Source organism: Mauremys mutica, chromosome 1 (assembly GCF_020497125.1).
Source record: "Mauremys mutica isolate MM-2020 ecotype Southern chromosome 1, ASM2049712v1, whole genome shotgun sequence".
Lineage (NCBI taxonomy): Eukaryota > Metazoa > Chordata > Testudines > Geoemydidae > Mauremys > Mauremys mutica.
Window position 1 is genome coordinate 256,001,284 of NC_059072.1, and position 20,190 is coordinate 256,021,473.

The 20,190-nt window shown below is 41.8% G+C and overlaps 1 protein-coding gene across 5 annotated transcripts in view; it reads right to left on the reverse strand.

Moving 5' to 3' along the window:
* The window catches only part of ARHGEF7 (Rho guanine nucleotide exchange factor 7), a 194,661-nt gene that overhangs the window by 84,719 nt on the left and 89,752 nt on the right, over positions 1-20,190 (reverse strand). For 3 of the 5 annotated variants that reach the window (XM_045007703.1, XM_045007673.1, XM_045007687.1), the window contains exons 6-8: positions 12,102-12,190; positions 777-871; positions 295-390 (exon numbers count right to left, since the gene is read on the reverse strand). In XM_045007703.1, the coding sequence (XP_044863638.1) occupies positions 295-390; positions 777-871; positions 12,102-12,190 (280 nt within the window). Of the gene's footprint in view, positions 1-294; positions 391-776; positions 872-12,101; positions 12,191-18,104; positions 18,125-18,437; positions 18,559-20,190 lie in introns of those variants that run through there. The other 2 variants (XM_045007681.1, XM_045007694.1) reach the window with 2 other exon arrangements.

Consider the following 20,190-nt stretch of genomic DNA (forward strand, 5'->3'; position numbering starts at 1 on the left):
ATCTTAACTGTCAAAATGCATGAAGAATTACAATATGTACATGCGAAACATTTCATTTAAGTGACCTCCAAAATTCAGCAACCATTGTATTGGCACCCACAGAACTCGGTAACAGAAGTGAAGTGACAAAGTAAAGAGGCATTTCAAGCCTAGATTGCTGTAAAAAGATGAACCAATCCTTGGGATGACAGCACTGAAAAATGAAAGTTTCATTTTCCAGAAACAACAGTGTCCCCCAGAATATGCAGAAGAAAGAACATCCCAACTTTAATTCTGCAGCCTGTTTGTACTTACTTGGTGCATTCTTCTAATGACTGTACAAGCATCTGCTGGTAAGAACTGATTTCTTCCAGGTTTCCCATTAAATATGAAGTATTTGCAGAGTTTAATCTGGAGCCAAGAAAAATAAAGCTCAGTAAGCAGCTGCAAACTCAAAAAACCAACCTACATATAATTTTACTTCTATTTCTGCTTTCCTCAAAATCACATTTTTGTTGTCAAATCTATATTTACTATTATTATTTATTTGCATTACCATAGCGCCTAGAAGCCCTGATCATGGATCAGGACCCTACTGTGCTGGGCACTGGACAAAGAGGACAAAAAGACAGACCCTGCACCAATGATCTTACAATCAAAGTCGAAGAGATTATAGGCAAACATTTCAATGCCAAGCATCTACTTAACTGAAAAGCTTGTAAAACAGAAGTTTTGATCATATGAAAAACAAAATCTAAGCCTTAGTTAATTTAAAAGAAAACAAAAAACTCACATACTTTTCACTGACTTGTAACGGTCGCAAGTAGTTTGAAAGCATTGTCTGTAGTTCCTTAGCATATTCATTTTCTGTTTCTAAAATATTTTGTAGCACCTACAATAAATATGACAATTAGTGACTACTATTGTTATTTTCAAAGAGACATTACAAAAGATTAAAACTTTTTTGAAATATTCTTTTTAGTATTTACTGTAACTAGTATACTGTAAGACCATAAAGCTTACACAAAGAGCTAATAATCAGATACTGAATTAGATTCATACACTGACAATGAGTTGTTAAATATTACACAGTGCAGCTATGAAAAACGCTTTTCCTTCAGATGTCTATGTACCACAAAAGGAGTAAGCCCAAAGGAAGGTTTCATTATACTTAGCAACAATGTTTCCTGTAGAATTTAAATACCTACACACCGAGCTTTTTCAAAAGTAGGAGAATATTATTGCTTCTATACACTTTAAACCGGTTGAGGGGTTATCAGAAAATTACAAAAAGTACCAGAAGTGAGCACTAGTCTTTTGAGTCCCTTGTTGCCATCTATTTTTCTACTGGGATTATTTCCTCAATCTTAATGATTAAGACCAATGGAGTCACCTAATCTTGACTCAAAATTTGTTACTGAGTTTACTTGGAAGTGCAATTCTGTGTCTTGGAGGACCGCAGGTAAATTTTAAATAGACAACATGATTATTTTAAGATAATTCTGTTTAAAAATACATTACAGCATGTTGACTGAATGTGAATGTAACAGCAGTAAACTGCTGCAGAAAAGTTACCACAGTTTCAGACATAAAACAAAGAAACAATATGGCAAATGCTTGTTTTTTACGTCACATTACCACATGTAAATCAACAGCAGTAATTTAGAATAACTTGCAATGTATACAGGAGATCATTCTTTATTAGGCAACCTCCTCCAAAGAGACTGCCCCAAAATATCCTAAAATGTATTCTGCTCGGTTCTAAGAACATAAGAACGGCCATACTGGGTGAGACCAGTGATTAAGGCTACGTTTTAGTCACAGGTATTTTTAGTAAAAGTCATGGAGAGGTCACGGGCAATAAACTAAAATTCAGAGCCCATGACCTGTACATGACTTTTACTATATACCCCTAACTAAAACTTGGGGGGGGGGGGAGGGAGAACAACGACACACGTCCTGAGAGGCCGCGGGTGCTGGGGAAGGCGGTCTGGGACCATGCTGGTGCTGGGGGGGGGGGTTTGGTGGGGCTCGCAGGCTCCCTACCCAGCTCCGCCTCATGCCCCTGCAGCTCCTAGGTAGCGGAAGGGCCAGGGGGCTTCGTATGCTGCTCCTGCCACAAGCACCAGCTGCGCAGCTCCCACCTGTCCAGGAACTGCAGCCAATGGGAGCTGTGAGGGGAGGGCATGTGGGCGCGGCCAGCACACGGAAACCCCCTGGCCCCTCCGCCTAGGAGCTGCAGGGCCATGCCAGTGGGAGACGGAGAGCCCCCCACCCTGAGAAAAGCACCCCTCTACCCCTAGCCCACACACCCAAACTGCTGCTGCTGGCCCCGCGGCTGCTCATAAGAACATAAGAACATAAGAACGGCCGTACCGGGTCAGACCAAAGGTCCATCTAGCCCAGTATCTGTCTACCGACAGTGGCCAATGCCAGGTGCCCCAGAGGGAGTGAACCTAACAGGCAATGATCAAGTGATCTCTCTCCTGCCATCCATCTCCATCCTCTGACAAACAGAGGCTAGGGACACCATTCTTACCCATCCTAGCTAATAGCCATTTATGGACTTAGCCACCATGAATTTATCCAGTCCCCTTTTAAACATTGTTATAGTCCTAGCCTTCACTACCTCCTCAGGTAAGGAGTTCCACAAGTTGACTGTGCGCTGCGTGAAGAAGAACTTCCTTTTATTTGTTTTAAACCTGCTGCCTATTAATTTCATTTGGTGACCCCTAGTTCTTGTATTATGGGAATAAGTAAATAACTTTTCCTTATCCACTTTCTCGATACCTCTATCATATCCCCCCTTAGTCTTCTCTTTTCCAAGCTGAAGAGTCCTAGCCTCTTTAATCTTTCCTCGTATGGGACCCTCTCCAAACCCCTAATCATTTTAGTTGCCCTCTTCTGAACCTTTTCTAGTGCTAGAATATCTTTTTTGAGGTGAGGAGACCACATCTGTACACAGTATTCGAGATGTGGGCGTACCATGGATTTATATAAGGGCAATAATATATTCTCAGTCTTATTTTCTATCCCCTTTTTAATGATTCCTAACATCCTGTTTGCTTTTTTGACCGCCTCTGCACACTGCGTGGACATCTTCAGAGAACTATCCACGATGACTCCAAGATCTTTTTCCTGACTCGTAGCTAAATTAGCCCCCATCATGTTGTATGTATAGTTGGGGTTATTTTTTCCAATGTGCATTACTTTACATTTATCCACATTAAATTTCATTTGCCATTTTGTTGCCCAATCACTTAGTTTTGTGAGATCTTTTTGAAGTTCTTCACAATCTGCTTTGGTCTTAACTATCTTGAGCAGTTTAGTATCATCTGCAAACTTTGCCACCTCACTGTTTACCCCTTTCTCCAGATCATTTATGAATAAATTGAATAGGATTGGTCCTAGGACTGACCCTTGGGGAACACCACTAGTTACCCCTCTCCATTCTGAGAATTTACCATTAATTCCTACCCTTTGTTCCCTGTCCTTTAACCAGTTCTCAATCCATGAAAGGACCTTCCCTTTTATCCCATGACAGCTTAATTTACGTAAGAGCCTTTGGTGAGGGACCTTGTCAAAGGCTTTCTGGAAATCTAAGTACATGCTCAGTTCAGGCCACTGTAAAAGCCACTGTAAAAGTCACAGAGATCATGAAAAGTCACAAAATCTGTGACCTCCGTGACAGACTCGCAGCCTTACCAATGATCCATCCAGCCCAGTTCCTGTCTTCCAACAGTGGCCAGTGCAAGATGTTTCAGAGGGAGTGAACAGAACATGGACATTTATCAAGGAATCCACCCTACCATCCAGTCCCAGCTTCTAGCAGTCCGGGGTTTAGGGACACCCAGAGCATGGCATTGTTTCCTTGACCTGATGCATTTATAGTAGAAGGCCCTCCTTTGTTAAGCAACCACTGTTTTGTAGCCCCTTCAGACAGGTTTCATTGTCTCCAAAATGTCAACAGACACGCACAGTACAGAACATGAACTTGATTTTACTCACTGGCAATTCAGCAACAGAATGGCCTTTCCTGTCTGAATTAAATATACTTCTCTACATTTGTTAGAATATTTTATATGCAAGGAAACAGGCCAATTTTTAAGCTTTTCTGCTTTACAGAATCACAATTAGATTTGTTCTTATTTTACGTATACCAATGTAACATGGATGTGTTCTGGATAGTTCTGTGACTTAATGCATTGCATGTAAGATGCCACATTACTTTCTCTCTTGTGTGTTATATTTGTCTATATTAATGTCTAATTTTATCATTTATAATAAGGACTGCACTAAATGCATTATTCACTGTTGTAGTCTATACTCTGTTTTAAGACATAAAAAAGCCATTCATGTCTAAATGCAAACCTGATGAAACAAATGACATCTGAACTATTTAAAATGAAGAATTCACTGTTTCTTTCATTGGTGTCATTGAATTCTGCTTTATTCTCTGAATGGTTCTATTCATCTGAAGGAAAAGGGACCACTTTCGAGTTCATTCTCTTGTTGGAACTCTGAATCCTGACCCAAAGATTAAAATGTCTCCATTCTTCAAGACACCATGTCAGAGGAATGCCACAGAGAAAGCATTAGCTATTAATTGGGCAGCTAGCACATACAGTACAACGTTAGTGCACAAACTGTAAGTGGGAATAAACTTATTAGTTTTAATGTATTTGGAAAGGGACTAAACAAAGATAAAACAATAGCTGACCCTTACAGAATCACAAAACAAGAGTGAACAAGGATTCATGCAAAAATATAACAAAAAGAGTGCTAAAATAAAATGCATAATACATATAGCCATTTGCCCTCTCAGGGCTAACTCCAAAATTAATTTTCCAATATGGTTTTCCCATAAAACAGAATGTACACACACAAAACTTTCCAAAGCTGAGGGGAAGGAAGGAGATGAACCAATAACAAGAACATGCCAGCCTGTTGAAGCACTGAACCATTTTATAAAGTGCTCCAGTACCAAAGTGAAAGAAATCTGCAGGAGACTTGAAAAAAGCCTCAATACCATGGTAGTCTCTAAGACACAGCAAATACTCTGAATGTACATTCTGTTTCATGACATAATAACTGCCTGAAAATCTGACGACTAAATAATATTAACCTGTACACAGATTGCTTGATTTTTGGGGGGAAAAAATCATTTAAAAAGGCAGCAAATATTTCAACATTTTAAAGAATCAATATTCAGCAATACCCCCAGGAAACTGAAATGCATTGAACAGTAAATATCACTGTGCTGTAAAGCCCTACTCAAAAAGATGAGTTATCACATTCACCTACTTTGCTTTAAATCATTCCAAAACTTTAGTGGTGCGATGCAATGCTATTAGACATGCACATATTATTAAAAGTCATTTAAAATATATTAAACTTCTCCTTTAGTTGACTTTCCTGTCTGCATAAACAGTGATGACTGTCATTGTAAACGGCATTTTTGTTTCTACTTTGAGAAGAATTTTTTTAAAACCTGGTTCACAGAGCTCTAAATGCCATTTTTCTGTGTCACCCTATCCCCAGCAACTTTCAGTATTACTTACCTACCTCACAAAGAAGTTGTGAGGATTAAATGTCTGTACAGCACTTTGAAGATGTAAAGTTCTATAAAGTGCTCCATATTACAAGTATGAGTATTTACAGTGCCTCTCCAGAGCACTTCTGAATTCCTAATCTCACCATCATGCCTGTATTCTCTAATAATCACCTTTCTTGCCTTTCCTGCTTTCTGCATGTTCTGGCTGCTGCAAGACCCCATTAGACCTCAAAGACCTTGTTCTCAAAGCTCCATCACAACATTTGCACAGATAAGTCTGGGTACCAAAGGAACGGGTCGTTTTCATTGAAAGGGCAGCTTTTACAATACATAACACTAATGAATGGCATACAAAGCTGAGCTCATCCAGTGCAAGCTTTCCCTTAGTCACAAGGCATGGAAAAATCAAGCGTGGTTAACAGTTCTGTCACACAAAACCCAGTAACCTCCCTAAGGCAAAAACTATCACCCAAAAATGGATTTAAATGACCTACATAGAACTGAGCAACTTTCAAACCACATGAAAAGAAAGTCAGATTTCATTACAACGTTAGGGACATGCGGCACGTTCCCATTTTGTCACACAACTAACATCACTCATCTAAAACATCCCCTCATTATAACGAATAAGAATCATTGTGTAATTTGCTTGCATCACTGGAACTCGACAAGCCACATCCTCAAACATGGGCTCCTAAGCAGAGCATGCAAATGTTACACATGCACAAATTCCACATCTACAAGCAAACAAAGGGTACTTGGCGTTTTGCACGTGCAAATACCAGCTGATGCAGCTTGGAAAGTTTAGCCTTATAGAGGGACTCTCATTTTAAAGCATATAGGAACAAATAATGGAAAATTAGAGTCAGAAAGTGAACTATTTCTTTACCTCCTTTTCCACCCCTAAAAGAGTCACTAGAAATCCTCTACTTGAATTTGTGCTATCTGCATATAGTAGACAATTAGCTTATAGACTTACATAATAGAGAAATAAAACTTGACACATTAAGCTTTATTATTCTATAATGGTCAACTAGCAAAATGTGAAAGTACAAATAATTTATTTTTTTAAAAGCCTGTCCTACAGGGATGTCATGTGATAACATGCCCACTTTGCAGCATGGTTACTTATTTATCTTTCGTTTAAAGTAATTTATTTCATTGTTAATTCTACATCTGGTTCAGATTATGTAGTTCTTTAGTATTTATATGCCAAGATGGACGGGCTTTGCATCAAAATAATTCTCTGCTATTTATTATTTATATATTCTCCTGCCAAGCACACATCTTGTCCTGCATACTCAATTACATAGTGCAATATGTACTAAATCAAACTTACTTTGAGATCAGAGTGTATGATAAGAGTTTATTAATTGCAGATGGTGCTCTATAAATTGATAAAATAAAATAACATGCTCAGGGAGGAGTGAGTGGAATATTGTGGAAAGAGCCCCCAGGTCATCAGATTATGAGATTTTCCACTGTCCAGTCCCATCCTGGAAGAGGAGTTGGCAAAGTTTCACCCACCATATTCTGAGCTTGCTCTAAACTGTACTTTGACTCCTTCTTCCTTCCATGAGGACTGTCTAGTATCACAACTCTTTCTCCAAAAGCCTACTGTGAGGCTTGAACATAAGAACAGCCATACTGGGTCAGACCAAAGATCAATCTAGCCCAGTATCCTGTCTTCCGACAATGGCCAATGCTAGGTGCCTGAGGGAATGAACAGAACAGGTAATCATCAAGTGATCCATCCCCTGTGGCCCATTTCCAGCTTCTGTCAAACAGAGGCTAGGGACACCATCCCTGCCCATCCTGGCTAATGGTCATTGATGGACCTATCCTTCATGAATTTATCTAGTTCTTTTTTGAACCCTGTTATAGTCTTGGCCTTTCCAACATCCTCTGATAAGGAATTCCACAAGTTGTCTGTGTGTTGTGTGGAAAAAAATACTTCCTTTTGTTTGATTTAAACCTACTGCCTATTAATTTCATTTGGCGACCCTAGTTCTTGTGTCCTGAGAAGGAGTAAATAACATTTCCTTATTTACTTTCTCCACACCAGTCATGATTTTATAGACCTCTACCATATTTCCTTGGAGATTCCCACCATGCATCAATACATTACTAGAATCCCACAAGCACCACCACATCCAAGCTTGCCAGTTTCAAAACACCCATACAAGAGCTAAGATTTTAGGGCAATCTTGTTCAAGACCAGAGGTTGGAACAGTGGGTATGGGTCTATTGGCATTGTCACACCCTGTCCATAGGTTAAGCAATGATTCCCAATCTTAACTCCCATGTAATTTGCCCCATGAAGAGTCCATTTACGTCAGCTTTCCGTGGAGGGGGGATTTTATCCCTAATACAGATTGACAAATTGTAAAAGTATTTATTATTTATGAATGAAGTTTCATTCCCAAGATAAAATTTTCGGAAAGCTTCAACCAGGTCAAATTTTGATTTATGTTCATATTTGAAAACTTCATACTAATTAAAACACTAGTAATAAATCTAAAATGCTGATCAAAACAACACAGAGCAACAAGCAGAGTGAAAATAACTTTAAAAAAAAACTAGACGTGCCCAAAAAACCAAAATGTATGTGATGTAAACTAACAGCACAACTGCAAAGAATGCTGAGCTTTATTTATATCCTTATTTCAAAGGGAGGCTTAGATACTAGCTTCTAAAAGATTTAGTCAAAGTCTAGAAAACTGAATTTCATACCTTGATTATTCTTTTCCCTTTAGTCTCTGCCAATATTAAAGTACCATTTACTACTATTTATGAAGAAATAAAACTAGAGAGATACAGGTTGCACCTCTGTTGAACATAAATGTTTATACTCTAATAACTTTAGAAGGATTAATCCTCAGTAAATGCAAAATGTATTCTAAGTAAAGGCTGCCATGTTGACAGACCCATTACCTTGTGCCTAAGGTCACTGAAGAACAAAGCATGATTTCATGAAAAACATCTCTGGTCCTATTTGGGTGTAAAAATTGCAATTTTGAAAATAAAAATTTTGGAATTTAACTTGGTCAAAGTTTGAATTTCTGAATCAAAAAAGATAAGATAGGTAATCTGCCCCAGCCCCGCCCCCCCTTCCCCTTCTCCCATACTTTGAACAAAGCCAGCCCTTTCTCAAGCGGCCCATTTGTGGATCATAAAATGGCTGGAACAAAAATCTGAATACATTATTGTGAAACTGAGTCAGATTTTTTTCCTTCCACCTTTTTCATTTTCACATCAACTAACTATCTAGACCCAACAAAATGAAATAAAATAGCTGGAGATAAGAGAGAAGAGGCTAAGAGAAATGGCACTAGCTTACTGACAACTTCAAACCGTAACAGGATCATGCACATTTCCATGAGATGGTATCGAGAAAATCACTTTACAGCTAAAAATTTTAACATTAACAGGAGTGAAAAGTGAACAATGTTTTAAAAACCAACAGCAACATTGCCAATTTTTTGAAGTTTTGTATTTAAGATTACATACCTTTACACATTTTAAGAAATTATTAAATAGCAAGTTGATTGTCATGTTACATTTAGATCTATAAACAAGTATGATTCCTTCAGATTGCAGAGGGTAAATGGCAGAACCGTTATTTTTCATCCTGGCTAGCAGGTATCGAATGCAATACATGATCCATCAGCAGCCATCCATTCCCAATAATATTAACTATTGATAGAGGCACTCTAGTGCAGTGGTTCTCAACCGAGGGTCTGGTTTAAAGCTGGTTTCAGGGGGTCCGCGTGCCCCAGAGCCCTGACCTGAGCCCCCGGGTGGAGTTTGGGAGAGGCACGAAGACGTTGCCTCTCTCCCCCTTCTTCCCCCGCAAACAGCAGTGCAGTAACCAGAGCTGGGGCAGCCCCAGAGGTGGCTCCATCCCCACCCCCTCTCCCTGACCCCCTGAGGCTCTGCCCCCGGGCAGGTTGGAGGCAGGAAGCCACAGCCCAGCAATGTGGGGCCGGGCTGCTGCCCTGGCTGGTACCACAGAGTGGGTGATGTGGTCCTGCCCCATCTCCTCCGTCTGCTGCCGGTACGTGGGGCTGTGGCTGCTCCTTAGTTCCCAGACCCCTCTGACTGCTCATGCAGCCGGTAAGAGCCGCCGGGGGGGGGGAGGGGGGGACCCAGCTCCATGGCCGGCAGAGCCCTCAGGGAGCAGTGACCACAGTGGGGGGCCCTCCTAGCACAAAGCCCCGAGCTACCCCCCTCCCTGCACCCTGGGCAACTCCCCTGCCTGCACACAGCCCCTAGCTACCCTCCTGCCTGCACCCTGAGCTACCCCTTGCCTGCGCACAGCCCCTAGCTACCCCCCTCCCTGCACCCTGAGCTACCCCCTCCCTGCACCCTGAGCTACCCCCTGCCTGCACACAGCCCCTAGCTACCCCCCTCCCTGCACCCTGAGCTACCCCCTGCCTGCGCACAGCCCCTAGCTACCCCCCTCCCTACACCCTGAGCTACCCCCCTCCCTGCACCCTGAGCTACCCCCTGCCTGCGCACAGCCCCTAGCTACCCCCCTCCCTGGACCCTGAGCTACCCCCTGCCTGCGCACAGCCCCTAGCTACCCCCTCCCTGCACCCTGAGCTACCCCCTGCCTGCGCACAGCCCCTAGCTATCTCCTCCCTGCACCCTGAGCTACCCCCTCCCTGCACCCTGAGCTACCCCCTGCCTGCACACAGCCCCTAGCTACCCCCCTCCCTGCACCCTGAGCTACCCCCTGCCTCGGCACAGCCCCTAGCTACCCCCCTCCCTGCACCCTGAGCTACCCCCTGCCTGTGCACAGCCCCTAGCTACCCCCCTGCCTGCACCCTGAGCTACCCCCTGCCTGCACACAGCCCCTAGCTACCCTCCTGCCTGCACCCTGAGCTACCCCCTGCCTGCGCACAGCCCCTAGCTACCCCCCTCCCTGCACCCTGAGCTACCCCCTGCCTGCGCACAGCCCCTAGCTACCCCCCTCCCTGCACCCTGAGCTACCCCCTGCCTGCACACAGCCCCTAGCTACCCTCCTGCCTGCACCCTGAGCTACCCCCTGCCTGCACACAGCCCCTAGCTACCCCCCTCCCTGCACCCTGAGCTACCCCCTGCCTGCACACAGCCCCTAGCTACCCACCTCCCTGCACCCTGAGCTACTCCCCTGCCTGCACACAGCCCCTAGCTACCCTCCTGCCTGCACCCTGAGCTACTCCCCTGCCTGCACACAGCCCCTAGCTATCTTCCAGCCTGCACCTTGAACAGTTTTCAAACTTTTTGAGCTGAGCCCCCCGCCCCTTTGAATTATAATTTTTGGTTGTGCGCTCCCCCCTCACGCCAGACAGGTCGGGGGGCCTGCTGAAGTGACTCAGGGGATGGAGATTGCGCTGCCTCCCTGGACCCTGCCACGTGGAGCTGGCCTGAGCCTGCTCCCCAGATATAGAAATCAAACTATGCTTATGCCCAAGCGCCCCTCCTCCCCTACAGCTGAAGCCCAAAATGGGCCCCACTACCCCCCTCCCTGCACCCTGCTGGGCTCTAGCATTTTTATAGCATGTTGAGGGAACCTCAGGAAGAAAAAGTTTGAGAATCCCTGATCTAGGGTGAGAGAGAGAGAGAGAGAGAGAGAGAGAGAGTGTGTGTGTGTTTCAAATAACTGAGCTATGTACAATCATTGCATTCTTCGAGGTGGTCCTACTTCTTCACAAAACATAAGAAAATCAAACTAATAACTATAGTCTCTACTTTAAGAGCCCTGCTGAAAATATATTAACACATAAAAAAAATAATAGCTGAATCAAAGAAAAAGACTTGATGTTTTGACATCAGCAAAGAGCAGTAGTTAACAAAAATGATAAATGTGTTCATTGTAAACAAGATGACAGAACTTCCATAAGTACCCATATTTTATAAATAAGGGATTAAACCTATTGTATTCATTAAAAAAAAATACCAAGAGTTTTTTAATATTATACCTTGTATCTACTAAAGAAATGTCAGTAATATGCTAAGAAAATATATAAAATCTATTAAAGGTTAACCATCTCGGTCTACACATTTCCTGTTTCTGAAAGTTCAGATAAACGGTGTAAATGAGAGGTCCCAGCAGCTCATTACTCAGTTACGTAGGTTGATTAAAGAGCACAGCAAAGTAGACAGGGAGGACAAGAAACTTCTCTGCCGAAATGTTTCACCTCTTTATTTGCCCTTTGTCTTAAACCAAAGTAAAACCTTGTTAATTTAAAATGACCGGAAGAGATTTACTGCAAATAGCTGATTTTTGCAAATTAACAAGTGAACAAAAAAAGTATAAAATGCACTCCAGAAATAAACTTTCTTCACTTACTCTGACACTGTTTAGTTCAACTGCTTTATGGTCACACTTTACAGCATATTCATAAATGTACAATAGTATATTTTGTAAAAATAATGAAGGCCTTGGTAATGTGAAAATTCACTACAGCGCTTGGCTTTTTAATTTTGGCTAAGAGGTGGCACTTTTTATACAGATTCTAAAGTGAGCAAATTATTGTGGTTCTATTATATACAATTCAGAATAAGGAAAGGGATCACTCACCACATTGTAATAGCTTTTGCTAATTGCAGACGTATCAAAACCTTTGGGAGGACTCTTCAGTGTTCCTGATTTGGGGGAGACTGGTTTTTCTGAAATGTAAAATGTTTTGTCAGTGGGATGCAATTTCATAGTTCAACACTAGAGGTCAAACAAGCTGCTCTAAGATCATTGAAATGCGATACAGTGGAAACAATGCTTTCCTGAGAAATGTACAGAGATGTGTTTAAGTCAAGTCTTACTTACGAATGCACGATCAAAATGGTGTATATGTTCACAAAAATGAATGTCCAGCGCCACTGAAGTCAATGGCAAAACTCCCATTAACTTCATTGGGACCAGGATTTCAGCCAATCAGATTAACTTGACCACAATATCTTTTGAAAAGTGAACACACTATCACAGGCAGGCTGTGATTTTAAAATTAGACATTTGCAGTAGTCTAGAAGGGGTCATATGTTTAGACAAAAGCAGTAAATTACTTTTCCTTTCACTGAATTAAAATGGATACAAGCAGAATTCACAAAAAAGTCTAACTTTACTATACTTGTAGTTTGTTAAAATAAAATATAAAAAATTGTACAAGTTAGTAGAGAAATAAAATGATTTACCAGATGATCTTCTGGAATATTAATTACACTTATCTATGTAAAACAAATGCCTCTTCAGCTGAAAATAATTTCTCCATCAACACAGAATATGTGCAATTTTCCAAAAATAAACAAAACAAAGAAAACCCCAAACAACATCCCCGAAAAATGCAACCCAGTAAAGAATCTATTCCTCAATTATGCTCTCTGTAGAGAGACAACATATGTCTGCAAGATTAAAATGACTGTCCTGACAGCTTGCAGCACAAGACCGAATCACTTAATGAGCTGTTCTGAGAATTGCCTCTCTCAGCAGTACATACAGACACAAAACAAACACTCCCAACCCTCCTTCTACCACTCCTCTGATTTAACACTAGTGGGATGCAAGAATTTCAAATATAAAGCTGCTCGCCGCCAAATCAGAAGATGGGATGTACAGTAGAGTTTCCCCCTGACCTCGTGCACGACTGATGTAACAGATCTGAATGAGTGTGCTCTTTTAGCAATTGCCAATTATACTGTAAAAAGGCTTTATTCATCTGGACATGATGCTCCTTTCACTTATTAAACCAGACTTGTTTTATACGCAGACTTCAGACAAGTACTTTAGTTATTAATACTAGATAGTAAAATGACTGATTGTCTGAGATGAACTGTAGTAGGATCAAAACACTCCTACTGAAAATCTAGGCATGCCTCTATTTTGAAGACAAACTCTTCTGTTCAGTCAAGCTTTAACTCAAATATATTTGATTTAAAATTTAACTTTAATTCTGGTTAGTTGATTTTTAAGAATCTGGGAGGAGACTCTCAGATGCAGAGCAGCACCTTACATCACATGAGGAATCTGCCATTGAGTTGGATAAACCAGGCATGGGAGGGGGATTCTCAAGTGGCTCTTTTGCTACTCCCCATCACACTGCCATCCGGGAGGAAGTTTCAAGAGGAAAAGGGGTGTGGGCCAGGGCAGACCATGCTGAACCAATACCCAGCTGTGGCTTTGGGGCTGGACAGCAGCTGTTACATTATAGCCATCCACAGGCTGCTGTGCATTATGCCCAAGGCCTGGCCATGCACACAGCATCCCCAGGATTAGGCTGAGTGAAGAGGTGATGAGATACTCTTTTGCCTTCGCACCGCACAGCTGCCATGTGCACGCTTTGGCCTGACTGCAGGATTTGGTGCAAGTGGTAGCTTTGTCCCTCAAATCTTTCTTTGTAGTTCTTTGCTATGACCTCAGGGAAACATGTTCTACTCCTTAGCAATGCGTCCATGAGAATAGCACAACCACGTAGAGACAAAAATCAGAAAAGCTAAGGCACCAAATGAGTTATACCTGGTAAGGGATATACAAGGCAATAAGAAGAGGTTCTTTAAACACATTAGAAGCAAGAGAGGGATGAAGGAAAGTATAGGTACTTCTACTTAACAGCGGAGAGCTAGTAACAAATAACACCAAGAAGGTTGAGGTGTTTAATGCCTATTTTGCTTCAGTCTTCACTAAAAAGATTAATGGTGAGCACACAACACAATATTAACAATAAAGGGGAAGGAACGTAAGTCAAAATAGGGGAGAACAGGTTAAAGAACAATTAGGTAAGTTAGATGTACTGAAGTCAGAAAGGCCTGATGAAATTCATCCTAGGGTAGTTAAATAACTAGCTGAAACAACCGCCGAACTATTAGCTATTATCTTTGAGAACTCACAGAAGATAGGTGAGGTTCCAGAAGACTAGAAAAGGGCAAACACAGTAGCTAGCTTTAAAGGGGGGAAATGAAGAGGACCCAGGGAATTACAGACCAGTCAGCCCAGATACTGGAACAAATTATTAAACAATAAGCATGTAAGCACCTAGAGGAGAATAGGAATACAAGGTCAAGGACAAATTATACCAAACCAACATAATTTTCTTCTTCGACGGGGTTACTGGTCTAGTAGATGGGAGAAGCAATAGATTGGTATATGTTGATTTTAGTACAGCTTTTGACACAGTCCCACATGACATTCTCATAAGAACTAGGGAAATTGATTCCAGATGAAATTACTATAACGCAGTGTACAGCTGGTTGAAAGACTGTATTCAAATATCAATGATTCGCTGTCAAACTGGAAGGACATATCAAGTGGGGTCTTGCAGGGGTCAGTCCTGAGTCTGGTACTATTCAATACTTCCATTAATGACTTGTATAACGGAGTGGAAAACCTGCTTATAAAATGTGCAGATGACAGCAAGTTGGGAGAGGCTGCAAGCACTCAGGAGGATGGGATTAAAATTCAAAATGACCATGACAAATTGGAGAATTCGTCTGAATTCAACAAGATGAAATTTAATAAAGATAAATGCGAAGTACTAAACTTAGAAAGGAAAACTCAATCCACAACTACAAAATGAGGAATTCACAAGCTAGGTTTCAGTGCAGGGTGATTGGTTGTGATGACTGTGAAATCCTTAACAAAACATCACATCCACCACAATCTCACTGCTACTGAGAGGACAGCTACAGAGTCTCTGAAATCCAACCACCAAATAGCGATCAAACCAGCAGACAAAGGGAGCACCATCGTGGTCCCAACAGTGCTGACGAGCCCAACCAACAACTCTCTCGGTGTACATCTACACTGCAATAAAAGACCCACGACATGGCCGCAGCTGGCCCAGGTCAGCTGACTTAGGCTCATGGGACTCAGGCTGTGGGGCTAAAAACGACAGTGTCGCTGTTGGGGCTGGTCTCCAGCCCAAACATGTACACGGCTATTTTTAGCTGCAGAGCCTGATCCCTGTGAGCTCGAGTCAATTGACCGGGCTCTGAGACGCACTACCACTGATTTTTTATCCAGTATAGATGTACTCTCCGACACCATTTACTATAAAGAACTCAAAGAAAATCCCATACCTCAATGCACCCAAGAATATGAGGATATCATCAAATTTTTCTCCAAAGAACTCCAAGAGAAACTCTACAACCTCATGCTACATCACATAAGCTTGGCAAGCTGGTGAACTGAGCAGACAAATAGTGTCCATTGATCACCTATTTGTAGTCCATGCTTAATTATTAAAAAATATTCCAGCGAGAATGCCCTGATGTAGGCAGCAGCCTACCTTTTTTCATTTCATCTTGGTGCCATCTGTTAACAAGACTACTTAAATGCCTTCCTTGATCATTCACTATACCATATGCTAATGCCACCTGTTAGGAAAAAGGTGATCAGATGAGAGTTAAGCATCTTGACTGGCTGCAATCTTCTGGAACTAACATTGCATGGGTGTGTGTATAGATATCTTCACTTGTATACCAGGACATTAACATACATGCTGGTTTACATTTTAAAGACACAGTTCCTGCCTAAAAAAACTTACAGTCTAAACTGATTAGACAAACATAGGGTATATCTACACTGCAGTCAGACACTTGATTCAGGCTTGTGTTCCTTGGGCTGTGGGGCTGTTTATACAGTCTCAGACAGCAGTAGCCTGAGCTCTAGGACACCCCGCCCCCCAACCTCACAGGGTTACATCGTGAGCCTAGAAGTCTATGCTCCAATTAAAAAGCCCTGCAGCCCGAGCCCAAGTCAGCTAACATGGGCCCAGCCACAGGTTTATAACTACAGTGTAGACATAGCCATAGAAATTAAGCCAGAAGGGAGTGAGGAAGAGAGTGGAAAGTTCACGGTCATTAAAACTCCTCCCCCAACAAAGAGAAAAGATGCACAGTCGTTAAGCTGCTAAGAGAGTTGGCCTGCTGCTTACCTACCATAAGTGCATTTCAAAATGACTTTTCTTTTTTAGCTGTTACATTTGTTTAATTTAATTTAATTTTTCTTTCCTTTTTGTAACTGTTCACCCTTGAATAATGTTCACATTTAAATGCTAGCCTAACATTGATAAAAAAGTAGTAATAATTATTTTCATTTTTTAGAACTTCATTGTGTTTCAATTTTTCTGAGTTAAAACAACTCAGTTATGAAATAACTTTTTTTTTAAATTAGGCCTAAGTATCTATGGCTAAGCCTACTATGACCATAAAGTTTTGCTCTTTTTGTTACTGATGTTACTGTTCTAATAAATTAGTGCTTTAAAATATTTGACCACTTTTTACATTAATTTGATAAAATTAGACCAATCAACCAACTATTTTTTTGACTGGTCAAATGCCCATTCAAGTAAGTAAAAATACATTACTTTCCCAATTTTACTTTTCTCTTTAAAAAACTGCTGTAAGGTACTAGAGATTTTTGTTGGAATACATAAATAATTAGAATTTCAGACTATGAACTACTCAGCTAAAACAATTCTTATCAATTAACCATAGAGCCATAGGATCAAATTCAGATATTCCCAAATCACTTGGTATTTTGAGTGAACAGCCCTAAACAAATTCAACTTTTAAAACCTTTTAAAATATAGGATTTGTTTAACTCTAGAACAGGGATCGGCAACCTTTGGCATGCGGCCCACCAGGGTTAGCCCCCTGGTGGGCCGGGCTGTTTACCTGCCGAACCTGCGGATGCAGCAGGTAAACAAACCGGCCCGGCCCACCAGGGGGCTTACTCTGGTGGGCCGCGGGCCAAAGGTTGCTGATCCCTACTCTAGAAATATAGGATTTGACATAGCACATCAGATGAGCTGTCAAATCACTTCTGGTATTCTGCCTCTGGTCAGTGCCTTGCTTCATAAGAGAGTATAAAAAGAGCCACAATGGAAATGACCAACGGGGTGATGCAGCATGTGGAGGTGGAAGCAAGGAAGTGTGAAATTAAATTACTTTCTTAGTATGAATAATCATAAATAACTAAACTTTTCATTTTTGTGGCCTCTTTCATCAGAGGATCTCAAATAATGGGAGATATACCAATCTCAAAGAGCTGGAAGGGACCTTGAAAGGTCATCAAGTCCAGCCCCCTGCCTTCACTAGCAGGACCAAGTACTGATTTTTGCTCTAGATCCCTAAGTAGTTCCCTCAAGGATTGAACTCCCAACCCTTGGTTTAGCAGGGCAATGCTCAAACCACTGAGCTATCCCTCCCTCCATAATGTTAAAAAACATTATGATGCATAATTTATTAACACAGTGGTTCCAAAACTTTTTACTAAGCCAACCCACCACATTTATTTTGTCTTTTTTGGGGACCCATCTTTACATGTAAAGAATGTGTGTGTAAATATACGTACACACACACACACACACACACACTTTCTTAAGTAATTCAAACACAAAAGAAAAAAGAAAAAACAAACCATTACATGCTTTCCACACTACTAGTACCCCCGCCCAACTCCATTTCCCTCTCCCCTCCCCAGCTAGGCCCCCTCAGCTACCTACTCAGTTTTCCCCAGCCCTGTAGCCCAGGCTAGCAGGGGAGGCCCTGAGGAGGCAGAGGTGATTGGAGAACAAGCCCACTTCACACTCACTTGCGGCAATGGCTCTTGTCCCGCAGTGCTGGGCCTGGCTACTGGGTGTTGAGACCCAGCACACAAGGTCACAACACCATGTAGGTTTGGCCTGCCCCCCTCTATCATGATGGAGGGGAGGCCATGCTAAACTCAAGTGGTGCCATGACCCAGTGCATGTCATAACGCCACTGGGTTTGAGGATCCTCTTAAATGGGGACATGGGGCAAACTGCCCCTTCCCCCCCGCTCCATGACTCTGGTTGGGGCGGGTGCTTCTAGGATGCGTGGGGCAGGGAGTGATATGGGGGGCAGTGACTGGCAAGACCCTTTCCACAATTGAATCGGGACTCACCGTAGGTACCAGCCTTATTAAACATATGGCGAAACAGACAGAGGATATATAATTCACCCAAGCAAATCCAGTAATTCACCAAGTGAGATGGTGTCAGAGCCAGGAAAAATACCCTGGTATCCTGTCCGACACTTGTCACCAGGTAACACTCCCCTCATTATTATGTGTCATACAGCACTGAATGTCATAACCTCCTGCGTGTGTGAGCCTCCTGTCATAATGAACAGACTCAGAGACCATTTCTTGATAAGACTCAACCCCCCCAGGTCCCAGTTTTGTAAGTCCCAGTTCCACTCTCAGTGAAAATATGTAAAAATCTAAAAACCAAATCGCATAGAAACTAGCATCTGACCCAGCACTCAAATCTAGAACAAGGATGGGACAAAGAGGTCACTTGTTACTGAAGTTTCCATTCTGAGTAACCAAGAATTATATTCCTTCCTATCTAATTCTGCTTAAATAGAGAGCTCGCACCAGTAATCATCATTATCATCAGAGACCTACTTCCAAGAGCCTGATTAAAACATTTTCTTTAAGCTTCAAGTAAACTCAAAACTCCCCCCCCCCAGCACCTACCCCCCACATTCTTGTTATAGCCCATAGTACCTGTTACATAGAGTAGAAATGCTCACCCTCATGCTCATGATCACAGCTAGGAAGACTATTTGAATAACCTTCTATAAAAGCACATAAAACATCTCAGACTGTCTGAAACAAAGAGGGGAAGGGATAGCTCAGTGGTTTGTGCATTGGCCTGCTAAACCCAGGGTTGTGAGCTCAGTCCTTGAGGGGAGCCATTTAGGGGTCTGGGGCAAAAATCTGTCTGTGGATTGGCCCTGCTTTGAGCAGGGGGGTTGGACAAGATGACCTCAGGTTTATTGTCATGGGGCAAATTATCTCCTTGCCCTCCAGAACACACTTCTTCAGCAAAACATTTCAACCTCAACTTCTGCAAGATTTTGTTATCTTAAATTCCTATCACTAGACTGTGTGTGTTAACTGTTCTATTTACACCTACACTAGAGTTAAATTCCTAGTTTCCTTATATGTTTGTACAGCACCAAGCGCATTGTAAGTGCTCAACAAATCTACTTGATAAGTCTACAGCTGATCTGAAAACGAATCTAAGTAGCAGCTTAAATTTTAGAAACAGAAAGAGGTAAAGATATTTTATGGGAACAGAGTGGCAGGAAAAGTAAAAAAAAATATTCAGTAAGTCAGCAGTGCATAAAAATAAAGTTTGATAAAACCAGACCTTCTCTCCTCACTATTACAGCCTGGATACAGTGCTGTCTCCAAGGCTAAGAATTTGAATGAAAGAACAAGCAAGCAATATCTCTGCTACAGCAAAACAATCAGAAGAACTAGTGCACAAATGAAGGCAACGGGAAGAAGCAAACCATACAAGTGAAGAACAGCTGTTGGACAACAAACATTAAGATAGAACATACTATGGAAATAGCATGGAGAGAAAAACATGATTTTTATTGCTTCTACTGTCTTCCCTTATGTCAACTCGCTGTGAGAGTGATCAATGCCAAATGGTACCAATCCTAAAAGGTTTCCATAAGAGAAAGCTTACAGGGTCATGTCCAGTAACAGTTCATAGGCAGGTGAGACATGGCCATGCTTTTTTTCCCTTGGAAATGAGTATGCTACATAACTAAGCGTGTCCAGCATCTGACTACAGAGTATTTTTTTTTTATTTCGGGTGTAATTAGAAAAGAACATTAAAGTTTTACCGAGTGATTGC